General features: G+C 36.5%; 1 protein-coding gene across 1 annotated transcript in view; it reads right to left on the bottom strand.

The window, feature by feature from the left end:
* Positions 1-1371: 1371 nt before the first annotated feature.
* Positions 1372-18795, bottom strand: part of tmem8b (transmembrane protein 8B) — a 119628-nt gene continuing 102204 nt past the window's right edge. Inside the window, exons 9-13 of the mRNA XM_042724576.1 lie at positions 17805-17947; positions 15311-15489; positions 14647-14793; positions 13075-13191; positions 1372-2657 (exon numbers count right to left, since the gene is read on the bottom strand). Coding sequence (XP_042580510.1) covers positions 2322-2657; positions 13075-13191; positions 14647-14793; positions 15311-15489; positions 17805-17947 — 922 coding nt within the window. The 3' untranslated portion in view covers positions 1372-2321. The remainder of the gene's footprint in view (positions 2658-13074; positions 13192-14646; positions 14794-15310; positions 15490-17804; positions 17948-18795) is intronic.

Raw genomic sequence — 18795 nt, 5'->3', positions numbered from 1 at the left:
AACAATAGTAAAATTGTCTCATACAGTGTGATTAGATTTGGGTGGGACCATCAGTTTTATTTAACCAGTAGCAGATAAGGGAAGTGTAAGGAAACCTGTTAGGTTACAATCATCATTTTGTGCAACGCACAAAACATGATGATTTCGATGATTTTTCTGTGTACTATGATATGCACTGATGCCAAAAATGCGAGACTTGAATAACATGCATGTCTAATAAAATGTAAATTATGAATGGAAATGCACTACACTTTATGTCTTTCACTGGCAGGCTTAAGTGTCGCTCGTTCAGTGGACTAATTCATGTGCTGTCATTCTGCCCTCAGTGGCTGCAAACAAATTCATATGCATATTTTAATTAAAACACGTTACGCTGATCCTCCCATATGCAATGCTGCTGTCAGTCCAGACTCCTGCTGAGCCACTTCCTTTGCAATACAGATTCTCAGACATTTACTGAAAGAGCATTGATTAGATCATAATTTTAATACCATGTCCTAATTACACTGCAAACTGTGGCAGAGTTAAAGGACATTTTGTGAATCGAAAATGATTTTGAATGAGTGAAATAAATGGTTTTCATTAGCTCAGAGGCCTACTTCGTTTACCTACTCACCATCTAGAAACCACAGCCAATCTCACTGTGTCCCCCATCTCGGCGTGACATCTCTCATCCATTCCCATTTTGACTAGAAAAATTGCAAATGATTGCTCTGACTCATGACAGAGCCTTAGCGAATATGTTATGTGAGGAGAAATGAGCATAGTGCCCACTGGCAAAAAGCTCAATATCAACACAAACCACTAAATCACACAAGATCAAGTTTAGAGAGGCCTTGATTTGTTTGTGGATGTGGGAGGGCACACAGTATATACAATGAACACACTAGGGTTTATAGATCATTATTGCAAAAACAAATTTAAAGTACACCGAAGTACATCTAAATTAAGTACAGTTTGTTTCTGAGCAAATTATCTTCATGACCGGGCATAAATGTTTTTTTTTTTTTTTTCTTTATAGCAACTTTGCCTATATCAGGACAAAGATAGCAATGATTTAATTTCAATTAGAATCACTGGATATCCTTACAGTTAAATGGAGTTACTTTGTTCAACAAACAGTTCAAATGTTCAGTTTGGAGAACAATGATAATTATTCATTAACAAGTAGCATGAGACATGATTCATCCCCAGTCAAAGGCAGATATGACAGAAGAATATAGTGTACCACTGTCTGGTGTCAAAAGACAAAAAAAATGTCCTTAAGCTCCATGTTGTTTAAGACTGATGTGTGGTATGAAAGCACTTACGCCGGGAACTTTAAGACACACATCCTCATAACAAATGAATACAGAGATTGATGTCATGATATGAAGTTAAGAGAAAATGATTTATTTAAAAATGGGTTTTGAATCCCAGAGGCCCCTGTTTGCAGTTTCTCATCTCTTAGATAAATCAGAGTGTGACAGCAGTCTGCTGTGTCAATTTCAAGTAGCAACATGTTACTTTTTACACCTAGCCAAATAAAGAATCTGATTTGATACCGAAAAAATAAAACGTTTATTTGCTTTAGCTTTAAAATGTCTCCCTCTGATCCTCACTAGGTAAATACAACAGGAAATATGAGGTTATTTATCTGAGGTTTCATATTAAAACCTGGTCTTGGCAATGGACACTTTCCTAAACCCTCTATAAATCGACAATCAATTATGCTGCAAAGGCAATACAATACAATCCAAAGTACAATCAGACATTCCACTGAAAACAACTATACTATACATGTACACATTGTGACTGGATCATAACTATACTTATATTTAAAAAAATGTACAGTATCACATTTTTTGTGTCTCAGTGCAAAAGATGTTTAGAAAGAAAACTAAAAAAGCAGTGCCCTTGATACATCCACATAATGTTCTTCCTTTGCATCCCCTAAACACAATAAAACATTTGGTCATTTAAGTGCCAGAAAACAATGAATAAATTACATGACACATTTTTCAATTTTACAGTCACTGTCAATAGCAGCAGAAAAATCAGCTCAGACGGTTTAAATAATGCACTAATAACAGTGCATCGCTGTACTGACACAAACCATTCCCAGATACTAACAATGCAAACGATATTATTACAATAATAGTAATCCAAATAACGATGACAAAAACTTGTACATATATGCAAGAGTGTGTGTATGTCTGTGTGTGTTTCGGTCAAAAGTTATTTACAGTGCATCAGTAAGTTCTCTGGCTTTGTTTTCCGTGTTTTTATAATCCAAAGGAAGGAGAAGAAAGGCAAATAAAAGTCCATGTTGTTAAACGTCATCAGCTGGTGCATATGCTGTTGATGGTAATGATCGCTGGGTCCACCAGTCCCATCTCCTCGTGCTCGTTCACACAGAGCTGGTAGCCACAGCCTCGCCGCCGCTTCAGGGGAGTGACTTTCACGTCAGGTTTGGCACGAGGCGGCAGAAGGAAGCCGACGCTCCCGGCGATGAGCATGTGCCAGATGCTGTGGATGTAGAAGTAGTTCTCCTCTGTCTCCACGAAGGCGTATAAGGCCACCGCTGATGTGGCAATGGTGGTGCCAGGGAACAGGAAAAAGACCCAGCGCTTCCAGGTTGGCGGGTAACAGCGGCGCCGGCGGATGGTGCGCACAGTCTGAAGAACACAAAGCCGCACACACAGTCAGTCATTAATAAATCAGCACAGTCTAAAATGCATGAGAAAGATGCATGAATTAATAAGACACACAAACCAACTGGGTATCATCAGGTTCACCGATTGTGGTCATCTCAAAGACTTAACAGTTGACAGTTATGTATTAGGCTACTGTTTTAACTTCAAACTCATTTTAAAAACTTTTTAAAAGAATTAAAACTGATTATACTTTTTACTGTACATTGTAAATTATACTGTACATAAATTTATTTTTCTTGGTAAGTAGCACTTCTGGAAGCCCATTTCTGCCACTGCTCTGGTAAAATTATGACAAACAAGTTTAATTGAAACACTAAATCATAATTATAAGACAAAAAAAGGTTGGAATTATGAACTAAAAAGTTCTAATTATAATAAGTCATAATTGCGACTTAAAATTTTATTTCATCATTTGACTTTTCCCCTCAATTATGACTTTTTATTTGTTTTGACTTCTATAATTTAAACTTTTAATGTCAGAATTTTACTTTGTCACATTTATGATAAGATTTTTTGTCAAAAATATAACACTTTTGTATAGCTTTCTTTCTTTCTTTTTTTTAATGTGGCAAAAATAGGTTTCCATAGTTGGGTAACTTGATTAAACCCAGTGTAAGAGTAGCAAAAACTCAGTCAACAAACGTTTAATTTCACATTGCTGTTAGCATTCACAATGAATTCTGACCTAATTTTTAATTTGTATTTAATAAACCAAACACATCTGCAATGGAACTTAACAGCCAGTGTGAATTTTCACTGAATGGAGGAAAAAAACAACTCTGCTCAAGTAGACTGACCAAAATGAGACTGACTGACACAAATATGACTATGTTGTAACATTATTTAAAACACTAATTTTATTACTTACAATAATGGTGCAACATAAACATTTTTTAAATCCAACTGGCTCAGATATCTGAACTCGCCCCTTTAGATTTAATGCCCATGATGCTTTTGCAGACCCATAAAGATGCTCTTATATACACAAACCACTGCTATTTGAGCTGGATCTGAATGCACACAATTATAAAGTTGGACATACAATTTACAGACTTCATAGAAATTCAATTCTCCAGCTTGTAGGGATCCTGATATTTATGAAGACCGTAAAGCACGCTGTCCTCCCACACCTCACACCACACGCTCTTCACACCACTCATGCTCCTACTAATGCCATTACACGGTATTAATCTATCAACTGAGTGTAGAGAAACACTGTTTAACAGATGTGTAACACAGATTAACAAATGTAAACTCTACGGTTAGAACTGGAGAGGCTCTTTTGCACAGTTGTCACTAGTTTGTGTCCATCCGATTTGCCCTACCACTTATTGATGTTCTCCTTGTCATTATTAACCTTCCTCCTGTCCTCACAGTGCAGAGAGAATGAAATGCTATGCTTTTCTCCCTATCTGTCCTGACATTTCAATTATAATGTTCCACTGGTTGACGACATGTAGACTAGAACTTTGCCCCAGGTCACAATTTTATAGCCATGGCATGAATTTTAACTGTGAAAAACTGTCTTATATAGCTGAGGGAATACACAATGGTAGCTCTAGCACACACTCAAAGCCGATGTTTAATATCCTATGACAGTATAGCAAGCCGCAGGATTTAAAAAGCAAGGGACCAAAATGGCAGAGACGCTTTAAATCTCATGATTCTACATTGTTACCGCTGTCAAGCATGTGCAGCAGTCAATCAAACATACACACACACACACACACACACACACACACACTCAGGTGACTGTTGATGACTCAATCACATTTCTTCTGCATATAGAAAGGTGTGGGTCCTCCGAGACATTGCAAATGTTATATTCCCTCTGATTACTGATTCGACTCCAGCTTTTGCCGGCTTCCTGTGCAATTTCAAAACCGAAGTTACTAAAGTTTGTGAAACTTTATAATTGCTGAGGAATTGCATTTCTTGTCCTCATTTCTTGTCACATTACAGTCACATACTTCAGAAGATCCTTATCTGAGAATGTCCCGGAAAGCCTTCAAAGCCATTATGTATATTTTGTCATTTCCATACATTGGAAAGAGCACTCACCGAATCCTTTCTTACGGCGATTGTGCAAGTTTATTGAATTTACTGCTTGAGTGGCCTTGACAGTTATTATACATGCATTTCTCTGTAAAAAAATGCATTTTATAGATTTTCCTGATGACAATTCAGCTGTGATTCAACCTGTGTTTATGCCAACACCCATTCATTTTATTAAAGTTTTGTCTTTAAAGACACTTAAGAGGTAGAAACATTCCTCAGATTCACTGTTCTCTTTTACAGTGCTGCAATTTATCCACGTTTGTCCTCTAAATGAGAATAAAAAATATTTCCTGCAATACACAATTTTAAAAAAAAATAATCATAATGATAATAATAAATTAAACAACAACAATAATGATAATAATGATGATGATAATAATAATAATAATAATAATAATAATAAATTAATTAATTAATTAATTAATTACACACACATTATTATTAAAGAGATACTCCACCCCAAAATGAACATTTTGTCATTAAACACTTACCCCCATGCCGTTCCAAACCCGTAAAAGCTCAGTTCTTCTTCGGAACACAATTTAAGATATTTTGGATGAAAACCGGGAGGTATGAAAGGTATGAAAGTCGTCGTCAGAATACTTCATCTGCCATCAGATGTGCAATCTGGGTTATATGAAGCGATGGGAACACTTTTTGTAAGCAAAGAAAACAAAAATAACGACTTTATTCAAGAAATCCTTTGTCAACGGTCTCCTCTGTGTCTCTCCATATCACAGTATGCTGTGTATGCTCTTCTGTGTCATCCGGGCCACAAGGATGCGCTGTTTCTATGTGTATTTAGCTTTGATTTGAAGTAAAACAGCGCATCCTTGTACTTCTGATGGCTGATGGAGTATTCTGACGATGACTTTCGTACCTTTTATGGACCTTGATAGTGTTATTTATTTGGCAGTCTATGGGACAGTCTCAAGCCTATCTATCGATCTATCATTTATACTTACTTAAAATGTGCCTTTGTTACAGTATGGTGGTAATTCTACCTGTGCTTACCCTTAAAAATAACATTCTTTGGTGTAACCTAGTGTAATCACATTCATTCAGTCACATTAACAAAATAAATATAAAAAACAGTTCATTTAGACAGATGACAAAACATTTTTACAGTGTATGCAAATATCAGTATCATTATGAGTTTATAATGAGTTCTACAGCTTAAACCATTAGGAGAAAGAAACATCCTGCCCTCTGTCAACGTTTCCCCACTCATTAATCTCCAGGCACATAACAGGTGCATGCTGCAAAAGGACAGAATGAAAATGGATGATCTCTAAATGTGACACTTAACTGATGGGCCTAGTCTGAACCAACCCAAACACACAACAACAAAACAACACTTCATACTGTTGTACATCACAGCAAACCCATATGTCCTGGTCTTCATGAAGCATGCTATTTATTGAAGAGGATTATTCTCAAAATGTGCTTGACTCCCATATGTTTCTTTTGACTTGCATTGAAATTGATTGTCATTTATATTTCCAATTATAAGGCTGCTGTTTTGACAGTGGGGTTGGAATCCAACACCCACGGTCCTGACCACATCCTTAAACAGTACAGGCTGCTCCTGAGATGAATCACACTTATTTAACCACCTCTGAGGGATAAGCACTAATACATTTATAAAGAATTCATCAGTCAAGCAGGATATGCCTTCAGATATTGATTAGATGACACATAAATCAATGATGCCTGGACACAAGCTGAAACATGGTGCTTCACGCCTCAAATCTGGTTAGCATGCTTTTGGAGCACTGAAATGCAGAGCAAAATGTATTATTAGCCCACAAACTACTCAGCATAATTGCTTATGTTTTCAGCAGTTATTTATCATTCTGTCTTTAAGATGCTGCATCATGCATGAAGCTCAGACAGTATATTCACATCACAGAATAGAAGCTTATTAACTAGAAACGTCTTGGTTACATACATAACCATCGTTCCCTGAATGGAGGGAATGGAGACATTATGTCCTTTATGAACTGAGATATTCCCTATCTGTCGGTCACTTCGAGTTATGTTGATGTAGACATTAGGGGTCCATGGAAAGCACCACAACCTGAACCCCACCACAACCCTAAGGCATTGCAAATGTTGACAAGCAGTCGCGTGTCAGACAAATGCTATGCAAAGGTCATAACCTTTCCACCACCACAGCGCAAATTCGCTGACCTTGGTACCCACAGGGAACAAAGGTGAGTATATTGCTGCTGGTGTTAGCCAAGCTGCTGGTCCTTTTACCACATAAATTTCTGACTTTCGATGAAAGATTGCTTAAAGTCTGTCCTATTTGTTGTTATAGCTTGGCAATAACGATGGGGAAGTGAGCCTTCCAGAAAAGGATGCTACAGAGGCCACGTCCTACCCAAAGTGAGGTATCATGTGGAGACACTGATATGGAATGCGTCTCTGAGGCAGGTCCTACCTAGGAGTAGGGAGGAGCGGACACCAGCAGAGACAGACAGAATGGTCTGTCAAGGAGAAGACATGGGTTTACAGAGAGGGAAACCTTTCCATAGAAGAAAACGCATATGGGATCCATGTGGAGTGAGCCCTCACCCCCAGGGGGCATGGCTTGCTTTGGGATTGGTATGCCAAGGCGATGGCATCCACTATCCAGCGGGCCAACCTCTGCTTGGAGACAACCTTCCCTTTCTGCTGATCTCCATAGCAGAAAAGGAGCTGCTTAGAGCTTCTGAAGCTCCAGGTGCAGTCCACATATATGCGAGTTTCGTAAAGATACGGGGGACAGGGAAAGCCCGAAGGAGAGGACCCTGTACAGCCATTCCCAAGCCCCAAATGCAAACCATAGGAACGGCCTGTGTCGAGGAAGAATTAAGACATGAAAGTAAGCGTCCTTCAGGTTGACCACTGCAAAGCAATCCTGGGACTGAATGCATCTGATGATGCGCTTCTGCATCAACATCTTGAACAGACGCTGTGAAGGGCCCGATTCAAGACTCGCAAATCCAGGATTGGCCAAAGGTTACCGTCTTTTCGGGCATGATGAATTCTCTGAAGGAATGTTTCTAACACCTTGTTGAATCTATGCCATGAAGAATTAAGGCAGTTCTGAAGGCAAAAGGGGGTACAACCCGGTACTAGCAAGGTGTACCTAATAAAGTGGCCAGTGTGTGTGTGTGTGTGTGTGTATACAGTGGGTAGGGAAAGTATTCAGACCCCCTTTTCACTCTTTGTTGTATTGCAGCCATTTGCTAAAATCATTTAAGTTAATTTTTTCCTCATTAATGTACACAAACAGCACCCCATATTGACAGAAAAACACAGAATTGTTGACATTTTTGCACATTTATTAAAAAAGAAAAACTGAAATATCACATGGTCCTAAGTATTCAGACCCTTTGCTTAGTATTTAGTAGAAGCATCCTTTTGATCTAATACAGCCATGAGTCTTTTTTGGGAAAGATGCAACAAGTTTTTCACACCTGGATTTGGGGATCCTCTGCCATTCCTCCTTGCAGATCCTCTCCAGTTCTGTCAGGTTGGATGGTAAATGTTGGTGGACAGCCATTTTCAGGTCTCTCCAGAGATGCTCAATTGGGTTTATGTCAGGGCTCTGGCTGGACTATTCAAGAACAGTCACGGAGTTGTTGTGAAGCCACTCCTTCATTATTTTAGCTGTGTGCTTAGGGTCATTGTCTTGTTGGAAGGTGAACCTTCGGCCCAGTCTGAGGTCCTGAGCACTCTGAAGAAGTTTTTCGTCCAGGATATCCCTGTACTTGGCCGCATTAATCTTTCCCTCGATTGCTTATCCCTTATATAGACAGGTGTGTGGCTTTCCTAATCAAGTCCAGTCAGTATAATCAAACACAGCTGGACTCAAATGAAGGTGTAGAACCATCTCAAGGATGATTAGAAGAAATGGACAGCACCTGAGTTAAATATATGAGTGTCATAGCAAAGGGTCTGAATACTTAGGACCATGTGATATTTCAGTTTTTCTTTTTTAATAAATCTGCAAAAATGTCAACAATACTGTGTTTTTCTGTCAATATGGGGTGCTGTGTGTACATTATGAGGAAAAAAATGAACTTAAATGATTTTAGCATATGGCTGCAACATAACAAAGAGTGAAAAATTTAAGGGGGTCTGAATACTTTCCGTACCCACTGTATATATATATATATATATATATATATAACAATATATATATATATATATATATATATATATATATATATATATATATATATATATATATATATATATATATATATATATATATATATATATATCCTATATATTATTATTATTATTATTATTATTATTATTATTATTATTTTACCCATACCTGATTCTGCAAAAAATTCTTTTTAAAAATGATGAAATAGATGTAAATGATATTTTTCTCTATCAACTGTCTTTTATGTTCACAAGAAGTACTTAATCTATTTCTGCATACAAAAAATAAAAATAAATAAAATAAAATAAAATAAATACAAATTTATTGTATATGATACTTTATGCAGTATTACAGGCCTCCCAGACAAATTTCTTTAGTTAGTGGGGAAATCGTAAATATTTCCTTTTAATTGTACTTATTTTTAATCGTAATTGTAATATTTGTCAGAGAATTTATAAAGTGGAGTTGTTGAGGTTCATAACAAAAAAATGCTTGAGTCATGGATCAACGTACAGTATGAAACAGAGCCATGGGAGGTCACCAAAGAGAGATAAACCAAACTCTTTTAAAACATTACTGCTGATGACCACAGAAAGTTTGCAAAGACCTCCTCCACATTCCAAATCATCACTGAAAAAATTAAATATTTTATATCTGAGGAGAAAGAAACCTTATCCTGTATATGAAGCATGGGGAAGTGTAATGAGATTTGTCAGCTTTGCTGCATCAGGGCCTGGCTGCACTAAAGTTGTATCAGGAAATTCCACGGCAGAAGTTGTTGAATGACCCTGAATCTGAAACTCAGAAGGGTCATGCAACATGACAGTCCAAAAGTAGCTGTATATCCACATCAAATACATTCTTATTATGGCTTAGTCAGAATGTTGACCTCCAATAAACTGCTATGCCCTGATCAAAGCAGGCCATTTCAGCAAAACATCCCAAAACCCAATTAAAACTTAACAATTAAAACCCCAGTCAAAATACCTAACTGCTATGAGTGGTATGATCAAAACAGAAAGCTTTACAGAAAATGTTCTGACATCGATCACACTTTAGAAACGTTCATACAGAAATGCTGAGAATTCCAAAGGGTTCTTATTCTTCCCCTCACAAAGCTATGTTTTAAACATCATGTGCCTTTATTTGGTTTGTAGGCGATATCTCAAGCATTATTCTAATGTAAAAAATAAAATGTTTATTCCTCTAGCAGGTGTAATTTGATTTTAAGTGTTATAATTCAAATTGTGGCTGTTATTGGATATACCAAATGAAACTCACATCTCACTGTAAGGGAAGAGAGAAGACCCATCCAGACAATATGTTTCTCTTTGTCTCTCAATAGAGATCAACAGGAGTGTTCTAGAAGTAAAAATCCCATAAATTTTCCAAAGAAATAGATTTTTAACAATAACAAACCATTCAAGAAGATGGACCTATCATGAATTCATATGTATATATATATGTGTGTGTGTGTGTGTGTCTGTATATGTGTGTGTGTGTGTGTGTGTGTGTGTGTGTGTGTGTGAGAGAGAGAGAGAGAAGAGTTTATTTGCAAAAACAGATAACTCTTTTTGATAACTTCAGATAACTTTTTTCTTAAATCGTTTTTTTTCATGTCATGTTATCATGATTATATTGTGTTAGAGTTAGTTAGCTGTATTTTTTTAGTTATTTTTAATATAATCAAAATAACCCAACTGCAGTTTAATTGAGATGAATTGGAATGCACAATGAAAAAAAAACATGATTTTTGAAGAAACTGGGTTATCTGTTTTCTCTCTTCACACACACACACACACACACACACACACACAAACATATATAAAATGAGAGCGAGAGAGAGAGAGATTCTTCATTAATAAATAAATAAATATATATATATATTTATATATATATATATACAGTATATATAACCAAATACATTAAATTAAAAAAAATTTAATGAACACGGATGAAATTATTCAATATTTGTAAAAAAAAATATTATGATATAATGTTGTTGGTTAGTTTAGTTTAGGCGTACAACTCTTCACTTAAGAATTTTTAAATGCCAATGGAGAAAATTACTAGGATAGAAAATCACTTTTTTACCTGCACTAATTTAAGCTTTTCGTATACATTCAGAATGCAGAGCCCAAAAACACAACAACAGGATCACAGAAGATAATGATAAACTGCACTGTAAACAAATTGTGTGGACGTAGCATGTCACAAGCTTGATAAATTGTAGATTTTTCCTCAGTGCTAAAAAAGATGTGAGAATCACACAGTGGGATGCTTTGTCCTGTGTTTGCGTAGGCTTGGGGAGCTTTGAAATAAAGGTGTAACTGACATGTTTTAACTACAAAGCCATTATGTGCCATGGAGATGATAGACATGTATTTGACAGTCAGTGTCACATTCAATGAATTTTAGACAGAATTAGAGTAATCTGTACTCTTGTCTTTGAATATGACATTCAGAAATGCAAGAAGATTTCAGCCTATTCATTTGTTTTGTCTGTAGTGCTTATATTAAAATTGTTTGCAGTTCTGTGTTAATAATAGTTATTTAGATTAACTAAAATTTGAACACCATTCATTTGCATCACCAGTTGTCAAAAATGTGCATCAAACATCAGGTTTGAGCATAGCAAATATGTAGCACATCAAAACCAAAATAAGAAAATACAAACATGTCGTATTCTGTTCAGATGTGATTTTCCTCATTCTGTTCTATTAGAAGCATTATTAGTGCCTTCAGATGTGAGTTTAGGCTACGTGAGGAAGAAATGATCTCTGCTTGTCGTAGTCTTGTTGAACGTGTGCTGTTCTCTCTCACACAATACAGTATATCTTTGTAGCTGCAGTAGAAGTTCATTGGCTCCCCTTCTCTCTGCATGTATATATCCAGCAGCACATTTGACTCAAGGGAGGACGTGCTTCTCACACTCAACTGTAATTTGCCAGAGGCTCTGGCAAAGACTTTTCCTTGTCCAACACCCATCATTTTTTTTATCATCTCACTTCAGGAAAGCAGTGTGGTCGCTTGAAGAATTAGCATAAAGTACAAGCTGCCTGCTAACAGAACAGCAAGGGTGTCTCTATACAGACAGAACAGAAAAAAACTTTTAATGCCACACCATGCTAATGCATAGATAAATGCAGCCTTGAACGAGGGGTCGCATGCTGGAGCAGGTAACGTGAAATGCCTTCATAAATTATAGATATTGAAAAGGTGCTTTGTTGTCACTCAGCAGCCAAAGAAAAAAATAGCACTGGCATTTAACTGCCGGATCCATCAGACTGAAAGAACAAGGTTATTTTTGGACACACAGGCACATTGCTTTATAATACTGTATGATGTTTTCATTACATTTACAAACAATCAAAACATTTATTTTATCCACTCAGGAGACTGAAAAGCTTGTAAGAATATATCTTAAGCTATCTTAAATCAGTAAAAGTTGGTTTTGCTGGTCTGTTCGCTAGTTTCAAAAGGATTTTGGGCCTAGTCAGGCTAAGAGACCAAGTGGAACATCTCAAGTCAATTTTAAAGCAGCTAAGACCTGCTTAAACCAGCAAGAAAAACATCTGGATGTCTAACTAAACCAGCTAAATAACTGTTTGTCCAGGCTGGAGGGTCAGCTAAGCCAGCTAAAGACTAATTTAAATCAGTTAAGACCTGCATAAACCAGCTGGGAGACCAACTAGCTGACAAGTCTAGGCTGGAGGATCAGCTAGTCCAGTTGAAGACAAGCCTAAACCAGTTAAGGCATTGATATACCAGCTGGGAGATCAACTGGCAGCTTAAAACCAGCTTGGCCAAGCTTAAAGACCAACTGGCTATCCAGTTAAATTATCTAAAGACCTGCTTGGCCAGACTGGAAGACCAGCTAAAACCAACTTAAACTACACTATTAATTTGCTGGTTTACACCAGTAGTTTCAGCAGGTGAAGGTTTAGAAGACAAAAACTAAGGTAACAATCATTCGTGACAAACAACAATGTCTCTATCTTGCAACCACAACTCCAGCATCTGTTAATTTTTTATGCTTTGAGCCATATAACTGAAATCCAATCTGGTGTGTTTTATTGGTATATTAAACATTTAATAAGGATGCATTACAGTCCTAAACACATGGAATCTATGCATGTGCACAATGCTACTTACCCAGGCGATGGCCATGATGCCTAAAGCAAAAAGACTGGGGCCCAGCAGGTTCCACAGGCCATGGCGGTCCAGCTGTAAGGCCATTGACAGAGCCATCGCCCCCAGCAAGTACAACACCTGGTAGGACAGTGGCAAAGAGGGAAAATATTAGTCCAAACATGGACAACTCATCATGTCTAGAGGCGATAGTGAGTCCCCAGTCCAATTAGGACCATCTTGCATCGGCCACCCTCTCTCAGACAGACTGTAAGTAAAGAGTGCTGGTGCTAAAAATGTCTCTCTCACTCTCTTTCCTTCCCTCCTAAAGTTCAGAACAGTTGTGACATGGGTGATTTGATTAGTGTCTGCAAACTGCAGCACTCAGCAAAACACACGCAATCACCTAACGCATATAGAAGCGTTCTCCCTAGAGGAGAGCTATTTTTTCTTGGTCTTTCCATTAGACGCTTCCATCACAAACAGCAGTCCTCTCACTTTATTTTTCTGATTCTAAATTACTCAAACATAAAGTTAATCACATTACTGTCTTTCTCCCCGTGTTCCTTTCCTTAAATCTCACTCTTTCCCTTAGCGGTAGAGCAACTGAAGAGTATGCACACACCTGAAAATGTCCACCTATATTTACTCAGCTCCACAGCGAAATGTCACCATCATTATGACAGCACATGACAGACTGCTGACATTCGTATATTTACACTCTGTGTAAGCGCTTTACTGAGGTGGACAAAATTTCTGCTCTCTTGCACATCTTGGAAAGCTCTTTTCTTGCTAATAAAGTCCATGAAAAACTACTGGCCTCCATGAATCACATAAAATGAATTTATAGAAATTGATGACACAAGAAATATACAGCATTTCTGGTCCCCAGGGCTTTCGTATGTAATTTTAACTATCAGATTGTGGTTATTATATACAGTACAGTGGCCCTAAAAAGATACTTTTGGGCACATCCACTACTTTTTAAAAGTTTGAGGACTGTGATATTTGTAATGATTTTGAAAGGAGTCTCTTATGCTCATCAAGGCTGCATTTCTTGTATAATACAGTAAATCAGTAATATTCTGAAATATTTGAAACAATTTTTTCAATTTTAATATATTTTAAAACAATTTATTCTTGTGATAGCAAAGCTGAATTTTCATTCATTTCTTTGAATTTGGTGCTCAAGAAACATTTATTATCACTATCAATGTTGAAAACAGTTGTGCTGCTTAATATTTTTCTAGAAACTGTGATACATTTTTTTTAGGATTCTTTAATGAATATAAAGTTCAAAAGAACAGTATTTAATTAAAATAGAAATCATTTATGACATTACATAATTCTTTACTGTCCATTATTTAACTTGCTAAACAAAAGACTATTTTAATTTAAATTAATTGCTTTAAAAATCATACTCAACCCAAAGTTTTGAATGGTATAATTTCTGTATGGTTTGATTGTTTTCTTCTTTATTCAATGCAAATACACTCACTGAACATTATAGCCACACTTACAAATCATTTGGAAGCACAGAGTTTAACAAGTTTTTTTTTTTTTTTGCATATGAGTTTGCATCTGAGTGATTTTTACCTGTTTGATAATGGATTTGAGTCTGGCCATGGCGATAACAGTGACCCATACAGACATGAGCGAGCCGAGGAAGTCACAGAACTGCAGCACGTCATACTCCATGATGCAGAAGACCACAATGCCTGGCTGGTCACAGGCATGATAAAACTGTTCAGGGGTGAAAGAAGAAAACAAATAGGTCAGAGGAGGCATGAATAAAATATGACATTTTGACATGTCACTGGTCCTTAACTGTAATCTCCATACTTCAGCTGCCACTGATATGCTGAATTAGAACTCATGATGGGTTTGTGAAATAGTCAGCAGGTCTTCAAACAGTTATTGTGTTAATTAGGAATATTTGTTCAAAACTGGAACAGAATGCAAATCTAGTATAAAATATAAATTATACAACAGTTAGTTCCAGTGCTTTCATACGACTGGTCCATTAAGTTGATTTACAAGTTACAACGGCTTTGAACATATCTCATCAAGTCAGAATTTAGAGTTAGGATTATTAATTCTTATTATGTTCGAAACTATACATATCTTTATTTAATTTCAGGTGATTCATGACGACTGAGGAATATGACCTGTTAATATTAACATGCAACTAGCAACTGAAATGTTTATGCTATCCCCATTTTGGGTGTATTTTTGATATAAACCAGGCCTTCAAACTCACAGTGGAAAAGAACATGGTGAAAATATAGACAGATGCCTCCAGCAGGTAATGACTGCGGATGGCGATGGTCACAGGTGGGACGAACATCAGGTTGCTGAGGCACAGAAGGAGAGTTGAGAGCAGCTGGAAGCCGTATGAGTACGCCTCTGTGTTGTCCGTGCAACCCCAGCCATCCCAACCTAGAAAAGCAAACACGTGTTACTAACCAAAAAGGTCCTAAGCTAGACTCAAAGAAAAATACAGTTTTAAGCGTAAATCCTGAAAACTTCAGTCCCAGTTCACTGTACATGGAAAAGAATGTGCAAAACGTCTTCAAAATGTATTTTATGTTCTGCAGAAGAAAGTCATTTAAGTTTGGAATGACATGAATTTGAGCAAATGATGACTGAATTTTCATTTTTGGATACACTACTATTATTTTATTTTATTTTATTTTTTAAGTAAGGACTCATTAAATTATTAACGGTTAAAAAGATTTCTATTTCAAGTAAATGCTGTTCATTTGAACTTGCTTCTCATTAAAGCATCCTGGAAAATATCATGCATGATGCTTTCCACAAAAATATGAAGGTGCACACCTGTTTTCAACATTCATAATTCTAATAATAAATGTTTCTTGAGCAGCAAATGAGCATATTATAATGATTTCTGAAGGATCATGTGACACTGAAGACTGGAGTAACGATGATAAAAATTCAGCTTTGCCATTACAGGAATAAATTACATTTTAAAATATATTCAAACAGAAAACAGCTATTCTAAATGGTAATAATATTTCAGAATATTACAGTTTTTACTGTATTGCAACCCCAAGTTTTTGAAAGGTAGTGTATGTTCAATATACTCCTGTCCTTATCCTCAAAGCAGACTAAGCAAGCGAAAAACAAAATAATAAAACACATTGGCAATGCATGTAAAGCTAACAAAGAAAAAAAAACATCACAGAAATACACATGTACTTTCTTCCTCGTTCACACACACATTCTGTTCCTCATCTGTCGGCTGTTGTAAACAGCTTCATAAATATAGATTGGATTCGGGCAGCCTACTGTTATATAAACACCATGAAGGAAATAGATGTACTGCACCTCGAACCTCTCATACAAACTGCTAGAAAATATACCAGAAATCTCTCTGATTACGAAGCCTTAATTAGCCAAACCACAAACAAAAATCCTCAAAGGCATGTCGTGATTGAAGTCTCGCTGAGTGTCGACAAAGACGGTCAATTGAGCTTTACCAGACACTTGAGAACAGAGAAGAGCTTTGCATGCGTGCTGTATCAGAGCACTCAGCTGTTTGCCAGGAAACATTCATTAAAAGGGTAAATTTGTCTATGCTAATGACAAAAGAAACTATGGGTAGGAATACAGGGGGAGAGGGGAAACGAGGCACCAGAGCTTTATAATGGCGCTGTAATTGAGAGGTTGTGATTAGCATATTTCTCAGGATCATCAAATGTCCTCTAATTAAAAACCACTTGATTTGTGATCTCACAGTTATACAGCACAACATGATTGGCACATGTGTAACTGAAGCATTTAACATGACAATTAACTCTGACTGGCATCTGACAGCAGAGGAGAAAGATAATACATGGAATTATAAAATATTACTGTGATTATCATCATATTAACCACAAGCGTGATAACACCCTGGGGAGGGAGGATAGACTTGTTCACTTAGTTGAATGACACAGAATTCCTGCTCCTTTATTTTTCCTGAAAGATAAAGTTTCAAGGAGTTTTCAATCACACGCGTCACATTATAAGTATAGGAACCAAAAACTGTCCTGCACGCCACTTTTTGGACTGCTGGGGGATTTCGGTGCCACTTTTGATTTGTGACACAAAATTACATCTAGTATTTCTAGTATGGCAAGTGCATGAGTTGATTCTTGGCAAAACAAAACAAAACCAAACAGATTGGAATGAAGAAAATGCACTACCTTTCAAAAGTTTTAGGTCAGTAAGATTGATTGATTGTTTGATTGATTTTTATTTTTTATTTTCTTCAGCAAGAACACAGTAAAAGAAAACATTTATAATGTTACAAAAGATTTCTATTTATAATAAATAGAACAAATAAATATACATTTTGAACAGTTTTCAACACTAATAATAATAAATGTTTCTTGAGCACTAAATCAGCATATTGGAATGATTTCTGAAGGACTGGAGTAATGGCTGCTAACAATTCAGCCTAGAATAAATTACAATTTAAAATATACAAAAACAATAAACAAATAAGTTTAATTGTAATATTTTTTCTCTGTAATTCTCAGTATTTCTGATCAAACTAATGCTGCCTTAAAGCTTAAAAACCTTTAAAAATCATGAAAATTTTATCTAGTATATGTGAACTGATTCTTAAGTTCCTCAGCCTTTAAAACCTGGAAGGTGAAACCTGACATTTTCCACTCTTGCCTTAAGATATCACACCAATCATTTTACAAAAGAGAACACATGGGTCAAGAAAGTCTTTGGGTGCTCACCTGCTTTACACTCGCATGCAGCATACAGGTAGTTGTTGGTCCGCAGGAGTTTGCACTGGCCATAGGTTCCACAGTCATTGATGCAGGGGGTCAGGTAAGATCGAAGGTACACCTCAGCGGTTACGTTAGTGCACATCTCAAACCTGTACAAGAACATGGAGATGACAAAAAAAAGTGAAAAGTCGAAATAAGCTTTTAGGAAAACTACCAAGAATGAACAGTATGAAATTTCTTTGAACATTCAGAGAATTCAGAGAATTCTGAAAATGCAGTAACAATAAATGGGGATTGAAGCTTTTAGGGTTGTAAAAGCTTTCAAGCTTTGTATGAGAAACAGCCCAAAATTAGAGATGTTATCTTCTGTGTTTCTCTCACACAGCTATAGCACAAAAATTCACAAGAATTATAGTTCACAAGTTGCATAGATCACTTTTACAATATTTTTTATGGTGCTTTTGTGTGCTTTTCTTGAAGTTGAACTCCTCAGTCATTGAAAATACAAAGTAGCACAGTCTTGTAAATAACTCTTTTTGTGTTCAGTGGAAGAAAGAAAATGTTTGGAACAACACGAGGGTGAGTAAATGATAACAGAACCTTAATTCGGGCGAGCTCTTCCTTTAAGATAATATATGTGAATATGTGAATATAATGGGAAACTGATGCTATAATCTCGATGGTAGTGTAAAAATAAATACCGTACAGCCTCTGTGTGCAATTTCGAATGAAGATATCACACTTAACATGAACTCTCACTGTCAGAATTCATTTTCATTTTGAATGTGTTAAAATGGAAGGTTACGAGAGTCTACGTTAACAGAAAAGTGAATTGTTTCACAAGTACTGTATTTCAGAGCAGCAAATAGGAAACATCCCACAGTTCACATGCTGCTACTACTGCACTTGCTAAATGTTGAAGAAGGTAAATACATGGAGTGTTATGAATATTTTACATCCTTTTCTCAGCAACTGCAGTCTGATAATTTAGTGCAGA

The sequence above is a fragment of the Cyprinus carpio genome, chromosome B5 (genome assembly GCF_018340385.1).
Source record: "Cyprinus carpio isolate SPL01 chromosome B5, ASM1834038v1, whole genome shotgun sequence".
NCBI classification, from domain to species: domain Eukaryota; kingdom Metazoa; phylum Chordata; class Actinopteri; order Cypriniformes; family Cyprinidae; genus Cyprinus; species Cyprinus carpio.
The sequence above is the reverse complement of the archived record's forward strand: the minus strand, read 5'-3'. Positions and strand labels throughout refer to the sequence as shown.